Source organism: Meriones unguiculatus, chromosome 7 (genome assembly GCF_030254825.1).
Source record: "Meriones unguiculatus strain TT.TT164.6M chromosome 7, Bangor_MerUng_6.1, whole genome shotgun sequence".
Classification (NCBI taxonomy): Eukaryota; Metazoa; Chordata; class Mammalia; order Rodentia; family Muridae; genus Meriones; species Meriones unguiculatus.
In genome coordinates, this window is record NC_083355.1 from 122,473,226 (window position 1) to 122,498,952 (window position 25,727).

General features: G+C 39.1%; 1 protein-coding gene across 1 annotated transcript; it reads left to right on the forward strand.

Moving 5' to 3' along the window:
* The first annotated feature begins 737 nt into the window (after positions 1-737).
* LOC110542215 (zinc finger protein 431-like) lies at positions 738-22,179 on the forward strand. The gene is made up of 4 exons (XM_060388305.1): positions 738-1,154; positions 18,225-18,351; positions 18,537-18,597; positions 19,823-22,179. Exons 1-4 carry the CDS (start codon positions 1,059-1,061, stop codon positions 21,546-21,548), a joined length of 2,010 nt encoding a protein of 669 aa, XP_060244288.1. The 5' UTR covers positions 738-1,058; the 3' UTR covers positions 21,549-22,179.
* Positions 22,180-25,727: the final 3,548 nt, after the last annotated feature.

Here is a 25,727-nt window from a genome sequence, read left to right on the forward strand (position 1 = left end):
TCTGGATCTTTTGAGGTGATAAGATCCGGTTTTAATCTAGGCCACAGCTTCTGGTGGCAGCCTACATACATAAAGAACACAGAATACGGTAACTCTCTTTGTATGCCTTTACCTCTGGCTAGCAAGTTCTTTTTTGGAATTCTGGTATGTACTGAAGACCAGCTGAGACATCCAGCCACATGGATTGAACTACTACTGGATTTTTCAGCTTTCCATTGGTAGAAAGCCGTTTTTGGTCTAGTTGGTCCACAGTCTTTGAGCTGTTCTACTAAATCCACTTTCTATATGCACAGATTCGTTCTCTCAGGTCTGTTTTTCTAGCGAACCTTTACTAATAATGCTGTGTGTTTATTTCACCTTCCCACTGAAGTTGTTCCACCATGCTGTCATCTTCTCCTGCTTTTCTCCCAGGCTTGTCTCATCCCTACCAGGTGAAAAGTAGTTGCTGTTTACCTGAACCAAGCAAGAGACCACAAAACAAAAAATCTTGCTTCCTAAAATCTCTTTGTTAATAATCTGGGCACCCTTCCACTTGTGGGATAGATTAATAGCTCCTCTGCAAGCTGAGTAATGGGCTACAAAAACTACCCACCATGATTTCTGGAGGAAGGTGGGGAGGTGCCTACTGAGTGCTCTGAGGAAGCTTAGGCAATCTCTGAAGCTGAGACGCGTTGAAGGCGGGATCAGTGCCCACAAAGGGGAGGAGCAGGCGACTGAGCAGTGAACTGGAGTGGTATATCCTCCCTGGGGCTGAGTGGAAACTCAGGTGTGTAGGCTTTTGCAGGACAGGCACAAATGCTACTGAAATGCAAATTTGGAAAAGATCTGGCCTTGGACTGGAATCCTGGGCCAGGACCCCTATACTGAGTCTCTTCAGCACCCTCTAGCCCTATAGGAGGTGCTCATGTCATTCAAGACTCACTGGCCAATCAGAGACTTCAGGCGGACCTGCCAGTCAGAAGAAGAGGAGGGTTTTTCCGGGTGCCAAACTGCAGGTTCCGCTCAAAAGCTGAGCAGGTCTGGATGGTTCGGTGAGACATTCTGTGAACGCTGATGCCATGACGGGAGCTCTGGCGCTGAGAAGTTGCGACATGGTGAGCCGCAGGGTCACTGCTTACAACGGAGAGGAGCAGACGGCTGAGCAGCTGGAGCTGGTGTGTTGGGTCTTTCCCGGGCCTGGGTCGGGGAATCGGCGCCAGATGCAGCCTGTCCCGTGGGGTCCTAGCCACTCCCTGGACCCAGCGGTGGCCTCTGAATAACTTCACTGTGGGGCTGCATCTACGCAGAGCATTTGGACCAGGGGCGCGTGGGTAGAAACATCCTTGGCAGGATACCAAGCTCGTAAAGCCATAGTTTCTTTAAGTTCTGCCCTTAGCATTTAACATTTAAATGTAAGATCCATTTGGAGTTAATTTTGTGGAGTCTGTAAATGGCATCTAATGTGTTGGGTAGCATTCTAATATTAAGCTGTGATGTAAAAGAGTAGAACTGTTGCTATAAAGGAGTTACCAGTGCTTAGAAGAAAGTAAGTCACACCAAGTAGAATTTAGATGATGGGAAATCGCCTCTAAAACACCCTGCAGATAAGTAGTATGCTAACCAGGCCGGTTAGAGATTAGAATGCTAGGATGTACATGTTTGTTCAGAAATACGGCTCCAAACCATAACAAAGGAAACAACCCTGATTTACAACCAGCCACTAAACCCATCCCCATATCAAAGAGCAGGCTTGTTAGAACAAACTGCTCAATGGGGCATTACAGGATGACAATCAACATTAAAGCTTGGTGTGCCATAAAGGTTCAGTTTTCTTCTTGAGAAATCCATAGTTCTGCCACATGGGCAAGATGACACCTGGTGACAACCATTTGAAAAGGAAAAACACTGTTGTGTTGAGTGCTGGCCTGATCAAGCAAGATTTCTCTTAATTAATCTTTTAATTGTGTGTGGAGTGATTTCTCTGTGGGAAGGTGTTTTAATTCTAAAACAGCTGCGTTTTCAGCCTTTTAGAAAAATGGTTCTGTGACAAGCTATGTTGACTCAGGTCACCTTGATCCCAGTCTTTTGTTCCCCAAGGTATTGATTATACTTGCTTTCATCTTGATTAAACTTCCTAAATCCTTACGTTAAAGAGATAAACCACAACAGAGTTTTAAAATTACTCATTTGAGTCATATAGTGAACAGTCCATTGCAGCAACAGGAAAATGATTTGCATGTGGAGCATGGCTTCTGCCTTCAGACCAGAAGGAGGAACAGTTTACTGCAAGAACTATACTACAGAGTGAAACAGGGTAGGCAATAGCTAGATTACAGACTAAAGTTTAAGGGAGTCAGCTTTAGAGGTCACCATTATGAAAAAGGACCTGATTCAGGTTGAGTGAATGATTTTTTTTAAATTCCCAACATGTATTATTTCATGCATGTGAATGAAAACACACCAGATCAATTGGTGTACAATTTGGGGAGGTTATGCTTAGCTGATGAATATTTAATTTCCAATTAGTGGACTGTCCTATAAAGATATGATCAATCTTCTTTGACACAGTTAAGTCAGCTCAGAGGGTTGGGACACAGGTCTTTGGCTGTAGCTGTGTGTGAGGTTACAGGTCTCAGCAGCTAACACTGCACATAGGGGCAAGGTCAAACACTGTCTTATTAATGCCATTTCCTCTACCATGGAATGGCCTGCTCTTTTTAAAAGTCAGTATAGTCATGCCTCTTTTTTTTTTTTCAATTATATTCATTATTTTAAGAACTCAGTTGTTATTCCTTTTTAAATTTCATTTTCTGAACGCATTACTGCTATGATCCCTTATTTGTTTTTATTCTCCAATGTCTCCAATCATTAAGAATTTTATTCCTTTTTCTCAAGTACTTTGATTATTAGTTTCTGCTCGGGGCAGTATCTTTTTGTAGCTCAGGCTTGCCTCATGCATGCTATGTAATTGAAAACTGCTTTGAACACCTGACCCTGCCTCTGCTACCCAGGGTCTGGGAGACAGTCCTGCAGCTCCTTCTAGGCTGGGCCCTGACTGGTCGGGGAGAAAGAGAGGCCAGTGGAGAGGATCCTCCTACATCCCTGACCTTTTTTTTGGGGGGGGGGGTGAGGGGAATTACAAATAAAGAGGGACCTGTGTAAGAATTGAGTTCACTGACCAACTTTGAAACTAGTGTAGTCATAGCACAGAAAGGGAAGGGGAGGAAGGAAAGTAAGAACTTTCTTCCTTTGATAATAGTTAGCATTAGCAATGGGTAATCAGGTAATCAATTTTAGGCCATCAATGAAAGTACAAGCTGGCCATTTTTGTAGATTCGGAGACCAGGGCAATCAAGAATCTGGATAAAGAGGTGGAAGGGGAGGAAGTTCTTCCCTATCAGTGGACTTGGAAAGGGGCAGGGAGGAGATGAGGGTGAAAGGGTAAGATTGGGAGAGAAAGAGGGAGTGAGATACAGCAGGGATACAAAGTTACAAACTGTAACTAATATTAAAAAAATAAAAATTAATAAAAAATAATCTGGATAAAGAATTGAACTTAATTTTTAGAAACCAAATCTGTAGTTATACTAGTTCAACCATCACAGGACATCTTGATAAACTGGTGTGGCTGTGCTTAACAGGAATGTTATTTGTGTCTGAAAGTGTACAACCTGAGAGAAATTCTTGGTATGCTCTAGTACATATGTTTAATTCATTGAGAATACAGTCCCATAAAGCCTGTTTCGACTTTTTAAAATAATTTTTTGAGATTATATTTAAATCATTTCAATCTTCTCATTTCTCTCCACTGTTAAGTCTCAAACCCTGGGTCAAATGCCTGAGCTGCCTATTTAACAAAGCAAAGTGGACCTGACGAGCAAGTTCTCCCTGCATCACTCAGTCCCTACCCACCCTCTAGCCTAGGGGTTGGGTTGCCCTTCTCCCAGCTTCCCTTCCTTATAGAATTCAACTATTTTGTTTACCTGGACTTTTTCATCTACCATTTACTTTCCTGGACTCTTGGTCTGGCTCTCCCCTTTACTTGCCACCCTCTCCTGGCTCAGGGTCATGTCCACTATGGATTCTCCCAGATGTCCCTGCCTCTGGCTTTGCTTTCTCTTTTATCTATAATAAACTTTCTATTCCACCATACCTAGGAGCAGCCATGTCCTTTCCTTTTTCTTTTTTTTTTTCATTCACCTCCCATTTACTGTTCTTTGCTTTCAAATTCATAGCCACTTTTTGCTTTAATTGTTACTGTTTGAGTTTGACTGAAGTTTGGCTGCAGGGCTTCCCAGCTATGAGGTAGAGATGGCTGCTTTGGACATTGACTGTGTAATAGAATGTGCACACAAAGGACCCTATGCCTTGGAAGATGAACAGGTACCCTGGGAAAGTGGAAGATTCTACTAAAACACACTTAACAGACTAGGGCTCTGTTGAAGGGCAGAGCTGGGAAAGACTGTGCTGAGTTATTTGAGCTCTAATTATCCAATAGGAGAGCTGCTACTGTCCTGAGGACCAAGTGGGAGGTCAAAGCTAATGAGGGACTTTTGGCAGGCTTAGTGATCAAGAACACCAATGGGAGCTAGCTTGCAGGTTCTTTGCATATTTCCCTCTGATGTAACTTTAGGGAGCTGTGAGGGAGACTGCAAGCTATGCCATGATAAGTGTGGCTGCTCTGAGGAAGAGCAGGTTGGCTAAGCTATTTGAGACTAATCTACTTGGACTGGGATGGACCATAAACCAGACTGTGGTTCTGTTGGTATATGTGGTGACCTGGGCAGTGTCCCTTGGACTCTGAGCCTCCCTGAATGTGGATTCCCTGGGGATGGGGAAGCTCTACAGCTCTGGCCTTAGGAAGCTGTGTTGTTTATAATATCACTGTCTAGTATGCACACACAGGCGTTCATTGCTGTTGGTGTGCAATGGGAAGACAGATAGGAAAACTTAAGGTCTGGTTTCTAGAAGTTTCAGAATGTTGCATGCCACATTCAGCTTTGTGTGATAAATTTTACAAATAGTTTAGAAGGTGATGGGGATCAGTCTTCAATAATATTTGATTAAAATTCTTTTCCCTTCTCTGCTACCAGCAACCACAATGACATGATTTAGGGAAAGTTAATTTCGGGAAACAAAAGGAGGTTCTGAACTACAGAGGTTTTTCATGTTTGCATGGTGTTGTGTAGGTGGACTAAGGCAGATTCCACATCATGTCCTACCACAATACATGTGGCAGGACAAAGACATTAAAGTATACTCTGATGTTGTTTTGTGTGCTTCAGTGGAACTAGATTTGCCTAAAATCACAAGGAGGCATGAAGTGCTGCAGAGTCATAGCCCACCTTTCTGATTACCTCTATTTACAGAGAGAACATGGGGCCTCTCTCTTTGGAAGAGAGATCAGTTGTATATGAAGTCAGAAATACAACAGCTTAGGGGTCACTTTGAGTTATTTTGTAGGAGTTGTGAAGTCTGTTTATTTAATTTCTATACACATGCAGTCATAGGTAACATTGGTCAAATTCATACTATTCCTGGCTAAGTTTCCTTAAGTCTTTTGATTAAGACGCAAGACAACTATATTTTGGGCCTTACCTTCTTGGCTTTTTCTCTGCATCCCCTTATTCTTTCACAAATATTGTAAACCTTTTGATTGTTGTAGCTTTATTTTAAGTACAGAAATCACATTGTGCCAAATGTTTACTATTCCTTCGTTATCCTATTGAGAATTCTGAGTTTTTTCACATGGCACATAGCTTTGGAGTCAGTTTTTTCTGTTATAAATTGTTAGGAATTTTCTTTGGATTGTTCTTAATTTATGCTGCTAATCTAACATACCCAAAATCTTTTTTTCTCTTTTTTGAAAATACATTACTTTAATGGTGTTTACAGTTGTATAAATGGTCTACATAATCATTCTTTTAGCAAACTACAGTGTGTGAAACTGAAGTGAAATAATGTACAACACCATAGAAAAAGTATAAAGTTTAGTGACACAATATATTGTTATTGTATCATAAAAGATATCTCATTAAATACGATTTAAGTTAGAAAAAAGTGAACAGTGAATCTGAATGTGACACAGGATTGTATGTTAGCATGCAAATTAAACTCTGGTAGGAGGGAGTTGGGGATTTCCAAAGCTAGCAACTAAAATTAGTTAAAACCATTTTGTGTTATAGTTGATTTAATATTGCACACATTTAATGTATGTATTCTGATACATTTGACATAATACTTATACCCAAGCAACCCCATTTTATAGAGTTCTCATAAAATGACAGAATTGCTATAGATCTCAGCAATCATTTCAGTATATTTTCCATGCACTTGAAATTAGTATTGAAAATTATCAGAATTCTTATTTTCATTGCAGTGTTATTCATGATGGCCTGAATATGAAAATAACCTCAATGTTCATTTGTTGAGGACAAGCTGGGTGCTTCAGGAGGATATTGTGCTAAATGAAGACAATAGAAATGGCTAAAGGATTATACACTTATAAAGGTCATGAAACAGCATGTAATTACAGCTTAAGCAGTGTCAATCCACTTCTTTCTCCCATCTGATTTTTTTCTTTCTCTCTTTTTTATTAATTAATTCAATCTAAATCTCAGTCATAGGCCCTGTTCCTCCTCTCCTCCAAGTTCTAACCTCCCTCTCACATCCCCTCTCCCCTGTTCCTCAGAATAGGGATGCCCCCAAACCCAGACATCCCAGTTCATCTATTCACATGAGGACTGAGTTTGTCTTCCTCCCTTGTGGCCTTGGAGGGAAGTCCCATCCGGGGGAGTAAATGAAAAGGAGGCAACATAGTTCATGTCAGAGATAACCCCCACTCCTCTAACTAGTGAGTCGACATGAAGCCTAAAATGTCCATTGGACTTAACCTTGGTGGGTCTGTGCATTGTGGTATGTCTATCCTGTACTATATGACTAAAATCAGCTTATAAATGAGTATACACAATGTGTGTCTTTGGGTCTGTGTTACCTCACTCAGGTTGATCTTTTCTAGTTCCCACCATTTGCCTACAAATTTCATGATTTCCTTGTTTTTAATGGCTGAGTAGTATTCCATTATGTAAATATACCAGTTTCTTTATCCATTCTTCAGCTGAGGAACATTTATGTTGTTTCCAATTTCTGGCTATTATGAATAAACCTGCTGTGAACATAGTTAAGCAGATGTCCTTGTGGTATGGTGGAGCATCTTTCGGGTATATGCCAAGGATTGGTATAGCTGGGTCTTGGGGAATGGCTATTCCCAGTTTTCTGAAAAAGCTCCAAATTGATTTCCAAAGTGGTTGTACAAGTTCGCACTTCCACCAGCAATAGAGGAGTGTTCCTGTTTCTCCACATCCTCGCCTGCATATCTTGTCACTTAAGTTTTTGATTTTGGCCATTCTGACAGGTGTAAGATGGAATCTTAGAGTCATTTTGATTTGCATTTCCCTGAAGACTAAAAACACTGAGCATTTCTTTAACTGTTTCCCAACATTCTGTTGAGAATTCCCTGTTTATCTCTGTAACCCATTTTTTTAATTAGATTATTTGGTTTGTTGGTATTTAATTTCTGGAGTTCTTTATATATTCTGGATATTAGCCCTTTGTTGGATGTAGGATTGGTGAAGATCTTTTCCCAATCTGTAGACTGCTATTTCATTCTGTTGATGGTGTCCTTTGCTTTACAGAAGCTTTTCAGTTTCATGAGGTCCCATTTATTAATTGTAGATCTGTGCTGTTGGTGTTCTGATCAGGAAATTGTCTCCTGTGCCAATGAATTCAAGGCTCTTCTCCACTTTCTCCTATAGCAGATTTAGTGTATCTGGTTTTATGTTGAGGTCTTTGATCCACTTGGACTTGAGTTTTGTGCAGAGTAATAAATATGGATCTATTTGCATTTTTCTACATGTAGACATCCAGTTAGGCCAGCATCATTTGTTGAAGATGCTGTCTTTTTTCTATTGTATGGTTTTGGCTCTTTTGTCAAAAATCAGGTCTGCTTAGGTGTGTAGGTTTATTCCTGGATCTTCCATTCAATTCCATTGCTTACCCAGCCTGTTTCTATGCCAGCACCATGCAGTTTTTATTACTGTTGCTCTGTAGCACAGTTTGAGGTCAGGGATGCAGTACTTCCAGAAGTTCCATTATTGTGTTTTAGCTTTTCTGAGTTTTCTTGTTTTTCCATATGGAGTTTATACTTGTTCTTTCAAGGTCTGTGAAAAATTGTGTTGTTATTTTGATGGAGATTGCACTGAATCTGTAGATTGCCTTTGGTAAAATGGCCATTTTTACTATGTTAACCCTACTGATCCATGAGCATAGGAGATCCTTCCATCTTCTGGTATCTTCTTCAATATCTTTCTCCAGAGACTTGAAGTTCTTGTCATACAGAACTTTGACTTCCTAGGTTATACTCCTAGATACTTTATATTATTTGTCGCTATTGTGGAGGGTGTGATTTCCCTAATTTCTTTCTCAGCCTGTTTGTCATTTGTATATAGGAGGACTACTATTTTTTTTTAATCTTGTATCCAGCCACTTTGCTGAAGGACTTCATCAGCTGCAGGATTTCTCTGGTGGAATATTTGGGGTCACTTATATATATTAACATATCATCTGCAAATAGCAATACTTTAGCTTCTTCCATTCTAATTTGTACTGCTTTGATCTCCATTAGTTGTCTTATTGCTCAAACTAGAACTTTTAGTACCATATTGAAGAGATATGGAGAGTGAGCAACCTCCTCTTGTACCTGATTTTAGTGGGATTGCTTTGAGTTTTTCTCCATTTAGTTTGATGTTGGCTTTTGGCTTGCTGTATATAGCCAGTATTATGTTTAGGTATGGTCCTTGTATTTGTGATCTCTCCAAGACTTTTATCTGGAATGGGTGTTAGCTTTTGTCAAAGGCTTTTTCTACATCTCATGAGATGATCATGTGATTTTTTTTCTTTTAGTTTGTTTATATAGCAGATTACATTGATGGATTTTTCTATGTTGAACCATCCCTACATCCCTGGGATGAAGCCTACTTGTTCATGGTGGATGATGTGTTTGATGTGTTCTTGAATTCAGTTTGAGTATTTTTGCATGGATGTTCATAAGGGAGATTGGTCTGAATTTGTTTTGTCTTTGTTGAGTCTTTATGTAGTTTAAGAATCAGGATGACTGTGGTTTTATAGAATGAGTTTGGTAATGTTCCTTCTGTTTCTATTTTGTGAAATACTTTGAGGAGTACTGGTATTAGATCTTATTTCTTTTTTATTTTTTTATATTAATTACAGTTTATTTACTTTGTATCCCAGGTATAGCCCCCTCCCTCATCCCCTCCCAATCCCACCCTCCCTCCCCCATCTCCTCCCTGCCCCTCTCTAAGTCCACTGATAGGGAGGTCCTCCTCCCCTTCCATCTGACCCTAGTTTATCAGGTCTCATGAGGACTGGCTGCAATGTCCTCTTCTGTGGCCTAGCTAGGTTGTTCCTCCCACAGGGAGGTCAAAGAGCTAGCCACTGAGTTCATGTCAGAGACGTCCCTGTACCCCTTACTGGGGAACCTACTTGGATACTACACAACCTACTTGGATACTGTGGTACCATGGGCTACGTCCAAGCAGGGATTCTAGGTTATAGCCATGCACGGTCCTTGGTTGGAGAATTGGTCTCAGACAAGACCCCAGTGCCCAGATATATTTGGCCCTTGTGGAGCTCCTGTCCTCTCCACAAGGTCTTACTAACTCCCCCTTCTTTCATATGATTCCCTGCACTCTGCCTAAAGTTTGTTTATGAGTTTCAGCATCTGCTTTGATACACTGCTAGGTAGAGTCTTTCAGAGTCCCTCTGTGGTAGGCTCTTGTCCTGTTTCTTGTTTTCTCCTACTTCCAGTGTCCATCCCATTTGTCTTTCTAAGTGAGGATTGATCATCTTACCCTGGGTCCTCTTTCTTGTTGGTATGAGTGGGGTATTGAAGTCTCACACTATTAATGTGTTGGGATCAATGTATGCTTTAAGCTTTAATAATGTTTCTTTTATGAATGCAGGTACCCTTGTATTTGGGGCATAGATGTTCAGGATTGTGATGACCTCTTGGGGCACTTTTCCTTTGGTGAGAATAAAGTATCCTTCCCCATCTTTTTTGATTAATTTTGGTTGAAAGTCTATTTTATTAGATATTAGGATGGCTATTCCAGCTTGCTTCTTGGGTCTGTTTGCTTGGAAAAACCTTTTCCAGTCCTTTATTCAGTGCCCTGGTTTTTGTTGATTATGTCCTATGCTGGCCTTTAGCGTAAGTTGTCTGTAAACTTGGTTGTTTGTTTCTTGAACCCTCACCTAAGACCAGGTCTGCCAGTTTCTGGAATCTGAAGTAGTCTTTGGGATGAAGAGAAAGGTTCAGGGGAATATGAATGAGTGCTGGCATTTCAGATGCAGCCACTGTGGGGTGGGTGTTTTGGAAAGCAGGGCACAGCACAGGTACTTTGTAGAGTAAGTGGCTCCAGCATGGGTGCTTTGAGGTGTCTCAGGAGATAGCTGAGGGGGCACAAGCACCTCGGGTTGAAGCTGCCATGGGGGAGGGTTGTCTGCCTCAGGTGGCAATGGTGGGAGATCCAGTGCCTCAGAAGGCAGCTGAGCTACATTTTTTAGGCCTATCAGATACTGCACTCCTGGGACTCAGACTCATCCTCCATCATCTTGGATCCAGAATCTGTATGATTTTATTGTCCACCTGGTCTCCACAGGGGACCATTAGAACCATAGTTTGGAGGTTGGGATGCTGTCCCAGGGATCCAAATGCTGCCCTCAAGGGAGCAGGAGGGATCTGATGTGTGGCTGCTGGAGCAGAGAGTCCCTGGACCTGGGGGCCTGCACTCTCTCAAGTATGCAGAAAGGGTAGAGGCCTCACAGTTTGTGACTCCTGGACCCAGGATGTAGCCCTGGGGGGGGGGGGGTCCTGGATCCAATCATCCCCAACTCACTGGATATTCCCCCAGCCCGAAAGCACCAGTCCAGAATTTTGGATCCAGCCACCTGGTTACTCATGAGTTTTGAAGTTTCTGATCTCCTCCTATCTGATTTTAATCTTCAGTGCACTCCTATTTGTCAGATGGATGTGAGAGTTTCGGCCATCTTGTCTACACTGCAGGTAGCAATAGAAAATGAAGGGCAGGAAGCACAGAATCTAGCTGAAGTAATCACCTTTAAAGGGTTTTTCTAACATTCTTTCAGGTGGTATGTGGAAAAGAAAAATTAAATACCAAGCTTTTTGTACCAATAGTTATTATAGACATGAGAAGCAAATGTGCTATTATAGTATACTGTAAAAATGCAGAAAGTTGTTTTATTTGGATGGTTTGAGAGCTTTCTACCAGTGAGTCATACTGCATGAAAAAGTATAAAAGTAACTTTTATTCTTCTGTTTCAATTGTTGTCTGTGAGGATTATTGCCTCCGTCTGTTAACCTAGGCCTAGAATGTTTTCAGCCTCTGAGACTTACTGCTGAATAAGCTCATCTTCTCTTCTTGAGCTCTGGGCTGGCTGGTTCAACTCAGCTGTTCTGGCTCAAACTTCTCTCCCAGCTAACTTATTCAGTATGGCTTCTCTCTCAGCCTCTGAATTATTCTGTTTAGCCTCAGACCAACTCCAGCAATCTTTTCTAATCTTCTGGCTTCTTCTCATTCTCTGGCTCATTAGGTCTTCACCTGAGTTTTCTCTCTGCAACCTGTCTTTCTATTGCTGTCTGGGTAAAACTGCCTCCTTACTTCTTTTGAGCAGTAAGTCTCAGAGGCTGAAAACATTTTAGGCCTAGGTTAGATTGTACAGAACCTAAAAGCTTCCAAGCCAGGCCTAGCAGACAGTAATCCTCTTGAAACAACAAATACCTCAGGAAAATAAAGTAAAACTGAGGTTAAGAAACAGATTGACTTTTTTGTTTGAATTTATATAATGATAATAAACTATAGTTAAGTAATTCATCTTGTTTTCTTTGGATTAAATAACCCATCTTAGATTGTAACACTTTCATTTTTTGCTTTGGAGAATGTTTAAACATTTAACATTTTTATACATCAGTTTATGTCTAATGTATTATATAATTAATGTAGCAATACTGTATAATATTACATATGCATTTCTATTATTTGAATAGTTATTCAAGCATTAGTTTTTCTTAAAAAGAAGCAAGAGTATTCTTTTGGAATGAAATGAGCAGGAAGCTCTGTAATTCCACAGTCCAAACTAGTGAGAGGTAACACAAGAAAATGACCTGGGTTTGTTTCCTGCACAATATATATTTCATATTGCTAAGAGCAAAACTTCTGATTTCACAGATATAGACAGGGCCCAAGAATGAGCTTGTCATGAACTATGGTGTGATGCTCACTTCTACACAAACAGAACAAGAACTGTATCTGTCAAAATCATACTTTCTATCTTTAGTATTTCGTTTTTCTTTGTTCATTATTGCTTCCCTTATTCTTTGTAATTTCATTTAAGCAATATTGAATTGATTTTTTAATTGAAAATAAATTCTTCTCTCATACAATATCTCCTGACCACTATTTCCCTCGACTCCTCCCAGCTACCCCACTTTTCCTATCCTCTCTCCAAAATCCATTCTTACCCTCTCTGTTATCTCTTCAGGAAGGAACAGACCTCAAAGAGACGACAGCCAAACAGGACAAAACAAAATACAAAAAGACAAGATGAAAGCCTTCATATTGAGGCTGGACAAGGCAACCCAATAAGAGGAAGAGTCTCAAGATCAGGCAATTAGAGCTATACCTTCTCCCACTGTTAGGAGTCCCACAAAAGCAGCACGCTAACAGCCATAACATATCAGCAGAGGACCTAGCACGGACCCATGCCAGCCCATGTTTTCTCTTTAAGTCTTTGTGAGGTTCCTGATATCCAGGCACTGTTAGGCCTGGGTTCCCTCTCATATCCTGGGCTGCATGTTAAACCAAACATTGGTTAGCCATTCAAACAAGTTTGTTACCACCATGCCCCAGCACATGTTGCTGGCAGGACCAAATGTAGTTTGAGGGTTTTATAGCTGGGTTGGTATCTATGTTTCTCTTTCTGAAGCCTGTGGGTACCTCTCCTCAAAGAGACTAGAACATAGGAGTGAAGGCTCCAAGCCTGCACCCACTTGACCTCTGCTTTTAGTGAGCTCTGTGGAAGTTGTCCTCAGCAATGGGACCCTGCTGGTTTTCAGAGAACAAAATTTTGTCCTAGTATCATCAGAATGTGTTGTTTAGGGATCTCCAAGAAACGTCCACGGTCAACAACTCAACCAAACATAACCCATTCTCATTACTGCCTAGCTACAAAAAATGACTCTATATCATCCATTACAAGAAGTCCTCACTAGAATCACCCTCATAGATTCCAGGAAGTTGCCAATGCACTAGGTTTCCGCACCCCCCCAAAATGTCCCCTAATCCAGCTGTTTCCATGGGTATTATACCATCTCTCCCTCAATCCACTCCCTCCCCCCACAACTGATCCCTCCTACTCCTGTTCCCAGTAAACCCAGAATAGATTCACATAATCTATTCTCCAGGGAGATCAATGTTTCCCTACACACACAAACACTCCTACAACCCTCCTCTTTACCTAACCTCTCAGGGTTTATGGTGTGTAGCTTGATTATCATTTACCTAATAGCTAATATCCATTTATAAGTGAATGTATAACCATATCTGTCATTCTGGGTTTGGGTTACCTCACTTAGAGTGATTTGTTGTTGTTGTTGTTCATTTGCCTATAAAGTTCATATCATTTTTTAAATATTTGTTTATTATTTTATGTATATTGGTGATCTGCCTGCTTGTATGTGTGAGGGTGTCATATCCTTTGGAACTGGAGTTACAGACAATTGTGAACTGCCATGTGGGTGCTGGGAATTGAACCCTGGTCCTTTGGAAGAGCAGCCAGTGTTCTTAATCACTGAGCTATTTCTCCAGCCCCCAAGATAACATTTTTAACACCTGAGTAATACTTTATTATGTAAGTATACCACGTTTTGTTTATCCATTCTTCAGCTGAGGAACATTAGTTTGTTTCCAGTTTCTGGCTAGTATGAATAAAGCTGCTTTGAACATAGTTGACAACTACAAGTTGTCCTTGTAGTAGCATGGAGCACCTTTTGGATACATGCCCAAGAATAGTATAACTGGATCTTGAGGTAGATGGATTCCCAATTTTCTGAGGAACCACAGTATTGATTTCCATAGTGGCTTTATTAGATTGCATTCCCACAAGCAATGGAGGAGTGTTCCCTTGCTCCACATCCTTGCTGGCAAATGAGCTGTCGCTTATATTATTGATATTAGCCATTCTGACATGTATAAGATAGATTCTCAACATAATTTTGATTTGCATTTCCCCGATGGCTAAGATGGTGAGGATTTCTTTAAGTCTTTCTCAGACATTTGAGTTTCCTCTGTTGAGAATTCTCTGTTTAGATTGGATTCTTTGGTTTGGGAGCATCTAGTTTCTTGAGGTGTTTATATATTTTGTGTATTAGGCCTCTGTAAGATGTGGATTTGGTTTAAAAAAAAATCTTTTCCTATTCCTTAGACTGCCTCTTTGTCCAGTTGACTGGCTTTTTCCCACTTCTAATCCATGTTCTATTATTGGCAAAGGAGAGAAACAGAGTGCATAGGATGAGTGCTGGCCAGTAATTTCTTTGATTTTAATTATAACATTCTAGCTCTTGTTGAAAAGACTTAAAGGTCTGTCTTTCTGTCTCCTTTTATCTATGTTGTATGATTTTACTAATTATAATCTAATTATATTGTTGTTTCTGTGGAAAATGATAGACCTTCATCTACTTTTGTCTTCTGAAAATGTACTATAAATATGTTATATGAGTTCCTAGAGATTTTGTTAGTTTGTGAACTTTCTGTGAAGAAACAGTTTTAGTTTTCTCTTCTTGATTCTAAAGGCTTGCTTCTCCTCATTTCTTGACAAATCTGTTTTCAAATTGTTGCAATCATCAGTGTTTGGGTTTTTCTACTGAAGTGATTGATATAGTTAACACATTGGTTTGATGTTTTAAAAACTTTCTCATATATTGTCTCTGTGTTCTAATTAGCTTCAGTTGTCAAAATTTTAGAGCCTACAGTCATCTGAGGGAGCCTCAATGGAGGGCATGCGCTCATCAAAATGGTTGGTTTCTATGTCTTTGAGAGATTGTGTTGGTTGATGATTGAGATGGGAAGGTTCTTCCACTGAGGGTGGTGATAATCCCTAGCAAGTGGATCTGGGCTGGATAAGGAAGTTAGCTGAGCATGAGACAGTGACTGAACAAGAGAACAAGCCAGGAAACAATGTTTTTGCCCATGGTTTTTGCTTTATTTATTTTTTTTTTTTTTTTTTGAAGCTTTAGTTTCTATCCTAAGCACCCATTTGGCAGGACCAAACAAGTAAACCTGTTCATTACCTGAGATGCTTTTTGTTAAGAGGATTTAATCATAGCAGCAGAGTAGCAAGTTAGAACAACAACAACAAAACTATACAAAAAGTGATTTTGCTACTGACAGAACTTGGGAATGTTTTCTTTTGGAGGAATGTGGAAAATATCAGGACTTGAGATGTCAAAACATAGAAAGGTGTACATAGAGATTAATTGGCTGTTCATGTAGGACCTGGAAGATTAGAGTATTAAGAATAATGCAGACAGAGGAAGCTGAGGTCATTGGATTTCAGTAGAAAATGGACTCCATGAAAAATTTAACTAGAGGTCATTTGTGTGATATTTTGGCCCCAAATCTTTCTTATTCTGCCCATGCCCTGAAAAATTGTATAAGGCAGAATTTTAAAATGGTGAGCAGATTCCCTAGATTGGATATTGAATATGTTGAATAGTTATTGCTAGTGAAGAAAGAAAGAAAGAAAGAAAGAAAGAAAGAAAGAAAGAAAGAAAGAAAGCAACAAGCAAAGCAGAAATAAATGCCAAGTCTGTGGCTTGTAGAGAAAAACAGCACTGGGTATTTCATATGGCAGTCAAATACTAAAACACAGACAGGAAATTTCAAGGAGGTTATCACCGTTAAAGAGAAGGCCCTTGCTCTGGATTAAAAGCCTAAGAAGGTGCCCAAAGGGTAACACTCTGTCTTGATAAGCCTTCAGTTAATGGAAGGAGTAGGTAAAGTGATTCCTAGTCCCAGGAAGGAGCATATTAAACCTGCTTCAACTGTGGTCCAAGTATGGTAGGGTCCATCCCAGTTTAGAGGCCAAACTTGGCGGGATTACTCATGTTGTGCTGATTCTGGAAAAAAGAAAGGTGCAAAATATAAAGTCATGGATTTTTCCTCTGTGGTTTCAGTTCAACATTGTCCTGCCATCTGTGTTTGGTAGACTCAGAGCCCCAGTGAGGGAGGACTGTGAGAGTGCATTGCATGAAGCTGTGAAGCTAAAGCCTGAGTTGCATTTTGAGATCACAAGATGTTGAGATACCTAAGCTGTTGAGAACTATGATAGGGAGTGACCAAACTGTATGGTACATTGCAGGGTTAAGACCATCTAAGCCTTTTGAAACTGAAACCCCATATGTGTGAGACAGAGGTACAAGATTTGTTGTTTGCCCTGTTAGGTTTCTTGCCTTGGTCCAATCTTCCCTCACTATGTGCACATTTTTCTCTACTGGCATGGAAAGGGGTATTGTGTACCATTGTATGTTGGAAAGATATAACTTGTTTTCTGTTTTATTTTACAAGCACTCAAGTTGAGTGTCAGAAGAGACTTTAAACATTTAAACAGTATATGTGCTGTTGAAGACTATTAGGATCATTAAGTTAGATTAAATGCATTTTCATCATAGGATCACCATGAGCCTATAGTGATCAGGAACAGAATATAATTGATTGAAAAGCTCCCAAATAGGATGATGTCTTTGAACACTTGTATCTCCTTTGTGGCTTTCTTTTGTAGGAGGAACCTTACTAGATTCCTTACTGGGGATGGGATTTAAGTGTCTATAGACTTAACCCATTTCCTGTTCTTTGTGTCTACTGTGTTGTGGTTGAAACTGATCAGTCAGCTTCCTTATTGTACTCTCATTTGGGGTTTTGTTTTTGAAGACAAATTTCTCTGTGTAGTCATGACTGTTCTGAAAGTAGGAATATAGACCAGCAGGCTGTGAACTTAAAGGTTTGCCTGACTCTGGCTCCAGAGTGCTGGGATTATATGTGGGCCAACATGCCTGGCTTTTTTTGTTTTTATATTATTGGCTGATGGGCCTGGAATGTAGGTTTTTGTATGTGTTAAGCGTATACTGTTGTGCTGATCTTCATCCACATCATGAATTTTGCAGTTTGGCAAAGAGAAAATTGTTTCTCAGGATGACATTAATATTGATGAGCCTTCTGTGTTTGTTTTTTGTTTGATTGAATATGAGTATTTTGCCTGTATATATGAATATGCACCTTATGTGCTTGGTCCTCACAATAGTCAAAAGATGGCCTCAGAACTTTTGAACTTAGAATAATGGATAGTTGTAAGCTCTCAGATAAGCACTTGCAAGTTGAGCCCAGTTATTTGCAAGATGAGCAAGAGTACTTCACTGCTGAGCCATCTCTTCTGCCCTATGTTGCTTATGTATAACCAACATTTACATTACTAATATTGTAACTGTTTAAACATACATTCCCTTTTAGTAAGATATTACTAATGTTGCAATTTAAACTGGGACACTTCAGGATTCTGGAAGATGAATACAGAACTGGAGTGAATGCAATTATTTGTAGGAATCTTAGTTAAAAACCTGAGATCTTTCTATCTTTAATGTTAGATTGATTATTTTTGCCAGGGAAACAGGGTCTTAATATTTACCTCTGGCTGTCCTGAATAGATCAGGCTAGAACCCAGCTCAATGAGATACACCTGCCTTTGCCTCCTGAGTGTTAGGATTAAAGGCATGAGCCAATGCACCAGCTTGCCCTTAGTAATTGGTCATACAATTTCTCTGATATGTGCTAAGTACTATTTGCTATCTCGCTCCACTTATGTCTGTAAATTGGTATTTCTCTTGCAAGGCTATGTCCTATTCAAAGAGCGAAGAAATGACAGAGGCAAACCACATTATTCAGTTGCCTTCTAAAATGACTTGGTGATTTCATTAGAACTTTTGAGTCAAGAAATAAGTTGGGGAAGCATCAGAATTATATGAATATATTGTCAGTGAAATATACATTTATAATGTTTTCGGTATCATGCTTTCTGTTGTAAATTATGGGCTATTTTAGAATACAGTGACCTATGATGATGTGCATGTGAACTTTACTCAAGAAGAATGGGCTTTGCTGGATCCTTCCCAAAAGAGTCTCTACAAAGATGTGATGCTGGAGACCTACAGGAACCTCAGTGCTATAGGTAAAACAGTTAATTTTTTTTTCTCTTTTTGAAATAAGGGGACAACTCTTTGTTATTGATACTCTTCTGAAATTTCAATTGAGAATGAGGAAGAATGAGGTGAATAAATCAGTCTCTCACTGAAAATAATAACATAAATTTTGCCTGATTTACAATGTCATACATTTTCTGCTACTATATTTTAGGCTACAGTTGGGAAGACCATAATATTGAAGAACATTCTCAAAGTTCTAGAAGACATGGAAGGTAATTTTCATTTGAAAGTTGATATTAATTATGCCTCTGAAAAACTTTTAATGTGTCCTGGAAGTTTTAAAGAAAAGCAACAGTATAATAAAAAGCACTGCTTTAAGTTAGGTCTGATTTGTGTTTGCAAGGCATTTGTCTAAGAAAGAAGACAAGAAAACAGTGCCTCAATAGATATTACCATTTGAATCATAGCCACATTATGACTATTCTGTAGAAATGCCAATCTGTTTAGTCTCATACCACTCTGATATTGTAAGAGGCATATACACTGAATAGGTGATACGTTTATGTCCAAAACTTTCTAACAAGCAAATGTTCTATAGTAAAATTGGTGTTACTCATATACTTTTAGTAACATTGCTAAGTTTAGTGAAAGGGGCAGTTTATGAAAGTCAAAAATATTGTTGTGGAGAAATCTTAATCCCTATGTCTATAAGGAACAAAAAAATCAAAATGTGTGAATGCATATGGAAATACTTTATTTCTTCCTCCTCCTCTTCATTCTTTTCTTCCTCCTCCTTTTCCTCCTTTGTTTGTTTGTGTAGCCTTGGCTGTCCTGTACTCTCTGGCCTCAAACCCACAGAGATTCTCCTGCCTCTGCTTCCCAGAGTATTATTCTTTTTAAATAGGTATTTCGTATGTCACAATGGACACAAGCCATGTGAGCATAAAGATATTGAAAGAAGCAATGTACCTCTCTCTCCCGTATAGCTAAAAGATATTTAGTATTACCAACTTTGAGTAGACTTTCTGAATGTGATACAAATTTATAATTAATTGGTTTTCCAACCACATTGGAGATACATCCACAAATTCACAGTGCAGAAAATCCTCTGAGTGCTAGAAATGTGAAAACTCTTCTCTGTCCTGGTTTTGCAAGTGTAATATAACTCACACTATAGGAAAATTTATTAATGCAATCAGTGTTGTAAAGCTCTGAGTTCTACCAGTTCTCTTTTAATATATGAAACACCTCATGTAGAAAAAGGATGCTGTAAATGTGAACCATGCAACAAACAATCTGACCATTACAGGTATCTTCAAAGATACAAAGGAACATAAAATGAAAGGGAAAATATGAATGTAAACAAAGTGATAAAACCTTAAGATCTGATTCCTCTTTACAACTAAACCAAATTGTAAAATTAATTCCTAGAGATAAAAAGATTGATCAGTGCAAAGAATGTGATAAAGCTTTCACATATTCCAATTATCTTTGCAGGCATGAAAGAAGTCATACTGGAGAGAAACCCTATGAAGTTATTCAATATGGTGAAGACTTTACACATCACAGTGGTCTGCAGATGCATAAAAGGAAACATACGGGAGAGAAACCCTACAAATGTAATCAATGTGATAAAGCCTTTTCACAACATAGTCATCTCCGAATACATAAAAGAACACATACTGGAGAGAAACCCTACAAATGTAATCAATGTGGCAAAACCTTTGCATATCATGGTTATCTTCAGATACATAAAAGAATGCATACTGGAGAGAAACCCTACAAATGTAATCAATGTGATAAAGCCTTTTCACAACACAGTCATCTCCGAATACATAAAAGAACACATACTGGAGAGAAACCCTATGAATGTAAACATTGTGGTAAAGCCTTTGCATGTCTCAGTCATCTTCAAAGGCATGAAAGAATTCATGCTGGAGAGAAACCCTATGAATGTAATCAGTGTGCTAAAACTTTTTCACAACACAGTTCTCTCCAAATACATAAAAGAACACATACCGGAGAGAAACCCTATGAATGTAGACATTGTGGTAAAGCCTTTGCTTATCGTGGTCAACTTCATATACATAAAAGAACACATACTGAAGAGAAACCCCATGAACATATTCAATATGGTGAAGCCTTGACACATTACAGTATTCTCCAAATACATAACAGAACACATTCTGGAGAGAAACTCTATGAATGTAATCAATGTGGTAAAGTGTTTGCATGTCACAGTCATCTTCAAATACATAAAAGAACACATACTGGAGAGAAACCTTACAAATGTGATCAATGTGATAAAGCCTTTTCACAACACAGTTATCTCCAAATACATAACAGAACACATACTGGAGAGAAACCCTATGAATGTAATCAATGTGGTAAAACCTTTGCATATCATGGTTATCTTCAAGTACATAGAAGAACACATACTGGAGAGAAACCCTATGAATGCATTCAATGTGGTAAAGCCTTTGCATGTCACAGTAGTCTCCGAATACATAAAAGAACACATACTGGAGAGAAACCATACAAATGTGATCAATGTAGTAAAGCCTTTGCATTTCTCAGTAGTCTCCGACAACATAAAAGAACACATACTGGAGAGAAACCTTATAAATGTAACCAATGTGATAAAGCCTTTTCACAACACAGTTATCTCCGAATACATGAAAAAACACATACTGGAGAGAAACCTTATAAATGTAACCAATGTGGTAAAACCTTTGCACATCATGGGCAACTTCAAAGACATGAAAGATTTCATATTGGAGAGAAACCTTACAAATGTAATCATTGTGATAAGGCCTTTTTACAACACAGTTGTCTCCAAATACATAAAAGAACACATACTGGAGAGAAACCCTACGAATGTAATCAGTGTGGTAAAGCCTTTGCATATCATGATTATCTTCAAATACATAAAAGAACACATACTGGGGAGAAACCCTATGAATGTATTCAATGTGGTAAAGCCTTTGCATATCACGGTTATCTTCAAGTACATAAAAGAACACATACTGGAGAGAAACCCTACAAATGTAATCAATGTGATAAAGCCTTTTCACATCACAAAAGTCTCCAAATACATAAAAGAATACATAATGGAGAGAAACCCTATGAATATAACCAATGTAGTAAAGCTTTTGTATGTCACAGTGATATTCAAAGACATGTAAGAAATCATACTGGAAAGAAACACTATGAATGTATTTAACATGGTTAAGCCTTTGCACATTATAGTCTTCATTATCACAAAAGTATTCATACTGGAGAGAAACCCTATGAATGTAAGCAATGTTGTAAAGCCTTTGCCCTTTACAGTTATCTCCAAATGCAGAAAAGAACACACACTGGAGGGAAACCTTATGAATGTACTCAATGCCTTTGTGTTATGAGGTCTGCTTAGGATGTGTAGGTGTGCCTTTTCTGTTGTGTAATAAAACAATGTCTAAGGCAATGTATAAAAGTTTAATTTGGCTTATGGTTCCAGAGGGACATAGGATCATTATGAAATTGGCATCACAAATGTCGTACATGGCAGCTAAAGTGGGAAGCCCACATTCTCAACCTGCAGCATGAAGCAGAGAGTGGGAACTAGAAATGCTGTATGGATGTAAACACTCAAGCCCACCCCAAGTGACATATTTCCTCCAGCAAGGCAACATTTCCTAAATCTCCCCAAATGATACCACCAATTGAAAATGATTGGTTTCTCTCAAATGCTTACATGCTTGTTTTCTGTAAGATGAACCAGTTCATGATGAAGAAAAACTGTAGGTAAGCCTTTAGATTCCTCAACACTTGAGTTATAGAAATAAATGCTTAGAATAAATGCAAGAAAAACATGACTAAAACTTTGTTTAACAAATTGATTTAATTGTAATTATGGGATGTCAATGTGTCTTTGTGTATGTGTGTGTGTGTATGATGTATTTATGGGTTTTTAGGCCATGACAGATACGTGGAGACTGGAAGACAACTTTGTGGGGTCTACATTGGCAATCTTTATGTGGTGATCAAGGTCAGTTTTCCAACTTTGCACAACACCGACATTTCCCACTAAGCCATCTCACTGATGCACAAATAAGATTAGTTGAAACATTACATCAGTAAAATACTGTCTTCCTTTTAGATTGTAAACATATTGTCATCTAAGAATGAAGTAAGCAGGATAGTTTGAATAATCCTATTTGCAAATGAAAATAATATACTGCTAAATTTTTTTGGAATGTGTTAGCTTATTCTTAGGAATAAAACTTGTTCATAACACTTTTGCATAACCGCAAATGTCAGAGAATTATCTCATTTGCAAAAGTTGGTTTCTAAGCCTGATAACCTGAGTTCAATCCTTAGGAGAGCTATATTGTGTCTAGGTGTTTTTCTCATATTTCCACACTTGGGCTGTGGCATATGCACACTCATACACTAGAACATAGATAATAATTTTTGAACCCAAATAAGGTCCAATGAGGTCACTTGAACCAAATGACTCCCTGGATTTTATCCCTAGAACTCACATAGGAAAAGTACATAATAAACACCAATAAGTTGTCCTTTCACTGCTGAATACACACCATGGCACAGGTGTATACACACAGAAACATTTCAAACATTTTTAAATGGCTAAAATTAACAAAACAAAGAAAATAACTTAGTTATGGAGAAAATATGAAATTATTTTTAGTTTATATTATTGTAGAATTTCAAGAAGTATTGCCATTCATCAAAACAATTGCTGATTTCCTTTTAAATCTTATTTTATCCATTCTCTCATTCAAAGATAGCCATCCCTGTAATCCCAGCACTTGGGAGAGAGCGGCAAGCCAATCTGTCTGAGGTTGAGGCCAGCTTGATCCACATAGTGAGTGCCAAGAGAGCCATAGCTATGTAGAGATACCCTGTTTCAAAAGAACTCCAAAAAGAAAGTAAATCTCAAATTATAAAGATTTTTTTCTAATACAGTCTACTGGTTTCAACAAAACATTTTGTTATCTTTACTCACATTAACAATGAAAATAAGCAATGTGGAGAGTCCATTCACAGAGGGATAGAAATCCCTAATCTAACAGGGACTTCATCACCTTCAAGTGATAGGAGACAGAAGGAGTAATGGAGCTGCAGACTTAGTAGTACTGCTTCTTTTGCCTGCCAAATTTTGGTTCCTAACGCCCACAGCAGATAGTTCAGAACTACCTGTATTTCCAGGTACAGGACATCTGTTGCATTCTTCTGGCCCCTGAGGGCACCAGATAAGCAAATGATGAAAAGACATATACATATGTGATACCATATTTTAAAACAGGTTTTCTTCATCTGTATGTTATTTTTTAAATCAAGTTTAATAAGTTTTGCCACTGTGTATACCAACTGCATGCCAGGTATCATTGCTGGCCGGAAGAGAGGGCCTGATCCCCTGTGATTGGACTTACAGACAGTTGTGAGCTGTCTCTTGGATGTTGAAAATCAAATCTAGGTCCTGAGGATGAGCAGCCAATGCTCTTAGGGGCTGAGCCATCTATTCAGCCCTGTAAATATGGCATTAATAGCAGTTAGGTATGAATGGTTGATTCTGAGTTCATCTTTACCTCATCCCTGAAGATCCAGACGAAATATAAAATAGATAGCATCAGAAAATAACTTAGACTGGTGCTTAAAGAAATTTCTCAGCCCAAATCTTCACAAAATTAGAGAAGTGTCCAAAAACTGATCTGGAGAAAAACTTACACAAGTTTAAAAATGTAGCTGACCACTTCACCAAAGACTGAATTTATCTCACATGTGATAGCAACAGGAACCCACAAAGAAATATGTCACATGTTCCTCTGCTGGAGTGTATGCTTAATGTAAGAGAAAAATGGAGGTTGCAGACATGAAGACTGACTTCTCTGAATGGTATTGTATTCTGTGTCCCTGATGCCTGATAAACATTCCTTTAAGATCCGTGAGTGGTGGTGACTCCAGATGACATGAAGGTTGTTGTCAGGGGAACCTGAGACTCAAACAGAAGTCACTAAGGTTGAGGGAATCAGGCATTTACAAAGAGCTGCAGAGTATGGATGAACTGTGAGGGAGGTCTGGGTGTGAAAAGATTACAAGGCCAGAGAGCAATGCTTGGGTTGGACCTAAGCTGGATCCTACTGTATTCTTGTCCACTGAGCTGTGGTGGGTCAGTACTTTCAGGTCTTCCACTCTTTTCTTGGCAACTACATGTAGCTGTCAGTGACAGCACCCTGCAGACCCCCACTTAGTGATCTCCAGTTGAACCTTCAAGACCTTCAGTCCCCTCTCTGTCATCCTGTAATCTGCCTCTCTGTTACGAATAAGGATATTCTAACAAGACATTTATATCTCTCCCTTAGGCTAACATCTATTGAAACAGTGAACCCCATGAAATTCAAATTTCCCTTGGAATCTCATTCTAGGAAAAGACTGTTTCCTCCAGATGAAAGCTCTGCTGAATAAACAGCAACTCATTTTCTGAATACCTTGCAGGAGAGAAAGGAGCTGAAAATAGGGGAGGGATTTACGGATGGGAAAAAAATTATATGGCTTGGTTAGGTTACTTAGTTGTACATATCTCTTGGCTTCTATCTAAACCTTTTAGAATACCAAGGATGTATTAGTTACCTTATATCTTCATCACTGAACATGTTAATATACTTTCAATATTCTTTTTTTTTACATGTTCATTTTCTTTTTTCTTTATTTTTTTATTTATTTTTATCAGTTACATTTTATTAACTCTGTATCCCAGCCGTGTCCCGATCCCTCATTCCCTCCCAGTCCCTCCCTCCCTCCCTCATCTTCACTGTGCCCCTTTCCAAGTCCACTGATAGGGGGGACCTCCTCCCCATTCATCTGATCCTGTTTTATCAGGTATCTTCAGGACTGGCTGCAAAGCCCTCCTCTGTGGCCTAACAGGACTGCTCCTCCCTTGGGGGGTGGGGAGGCCAAAGAGCCAGTCATTGATTTCCTGTTAGAAATAGTCCTTGTTCCCCTCACTTTGGGAAACCAATTGGTTACTGAGCTACCACAGGATACATCTGAGCAGAGGTTCTAGGTTATATCCATACATGGTCCTTGGTTGAATGTCAGTCTCAGAAAAGACCCTGTGCCCAGATATATTTGGTCCTTGTGGAGCTCCTATCCTTTCCCCATCAGACTATCTCCCCTTCAATTTTCATTAATAATTTTTTTTCTTTTCACTGGCATAGAGACAAATTATACCCTACCTGGGCTTCTTTTTTACAAGCCAGATAAGTGACACAGGTTCGGACATCTGGGTCTGAGATACCTGCTGATAGGACCCAAGGTTCAAATTGGAATGCTTCATTCCAGAATTCTAAGCCTTCCTTTTGGGTGATTTTAAGTCCTCTAGATTTTACCACACTGG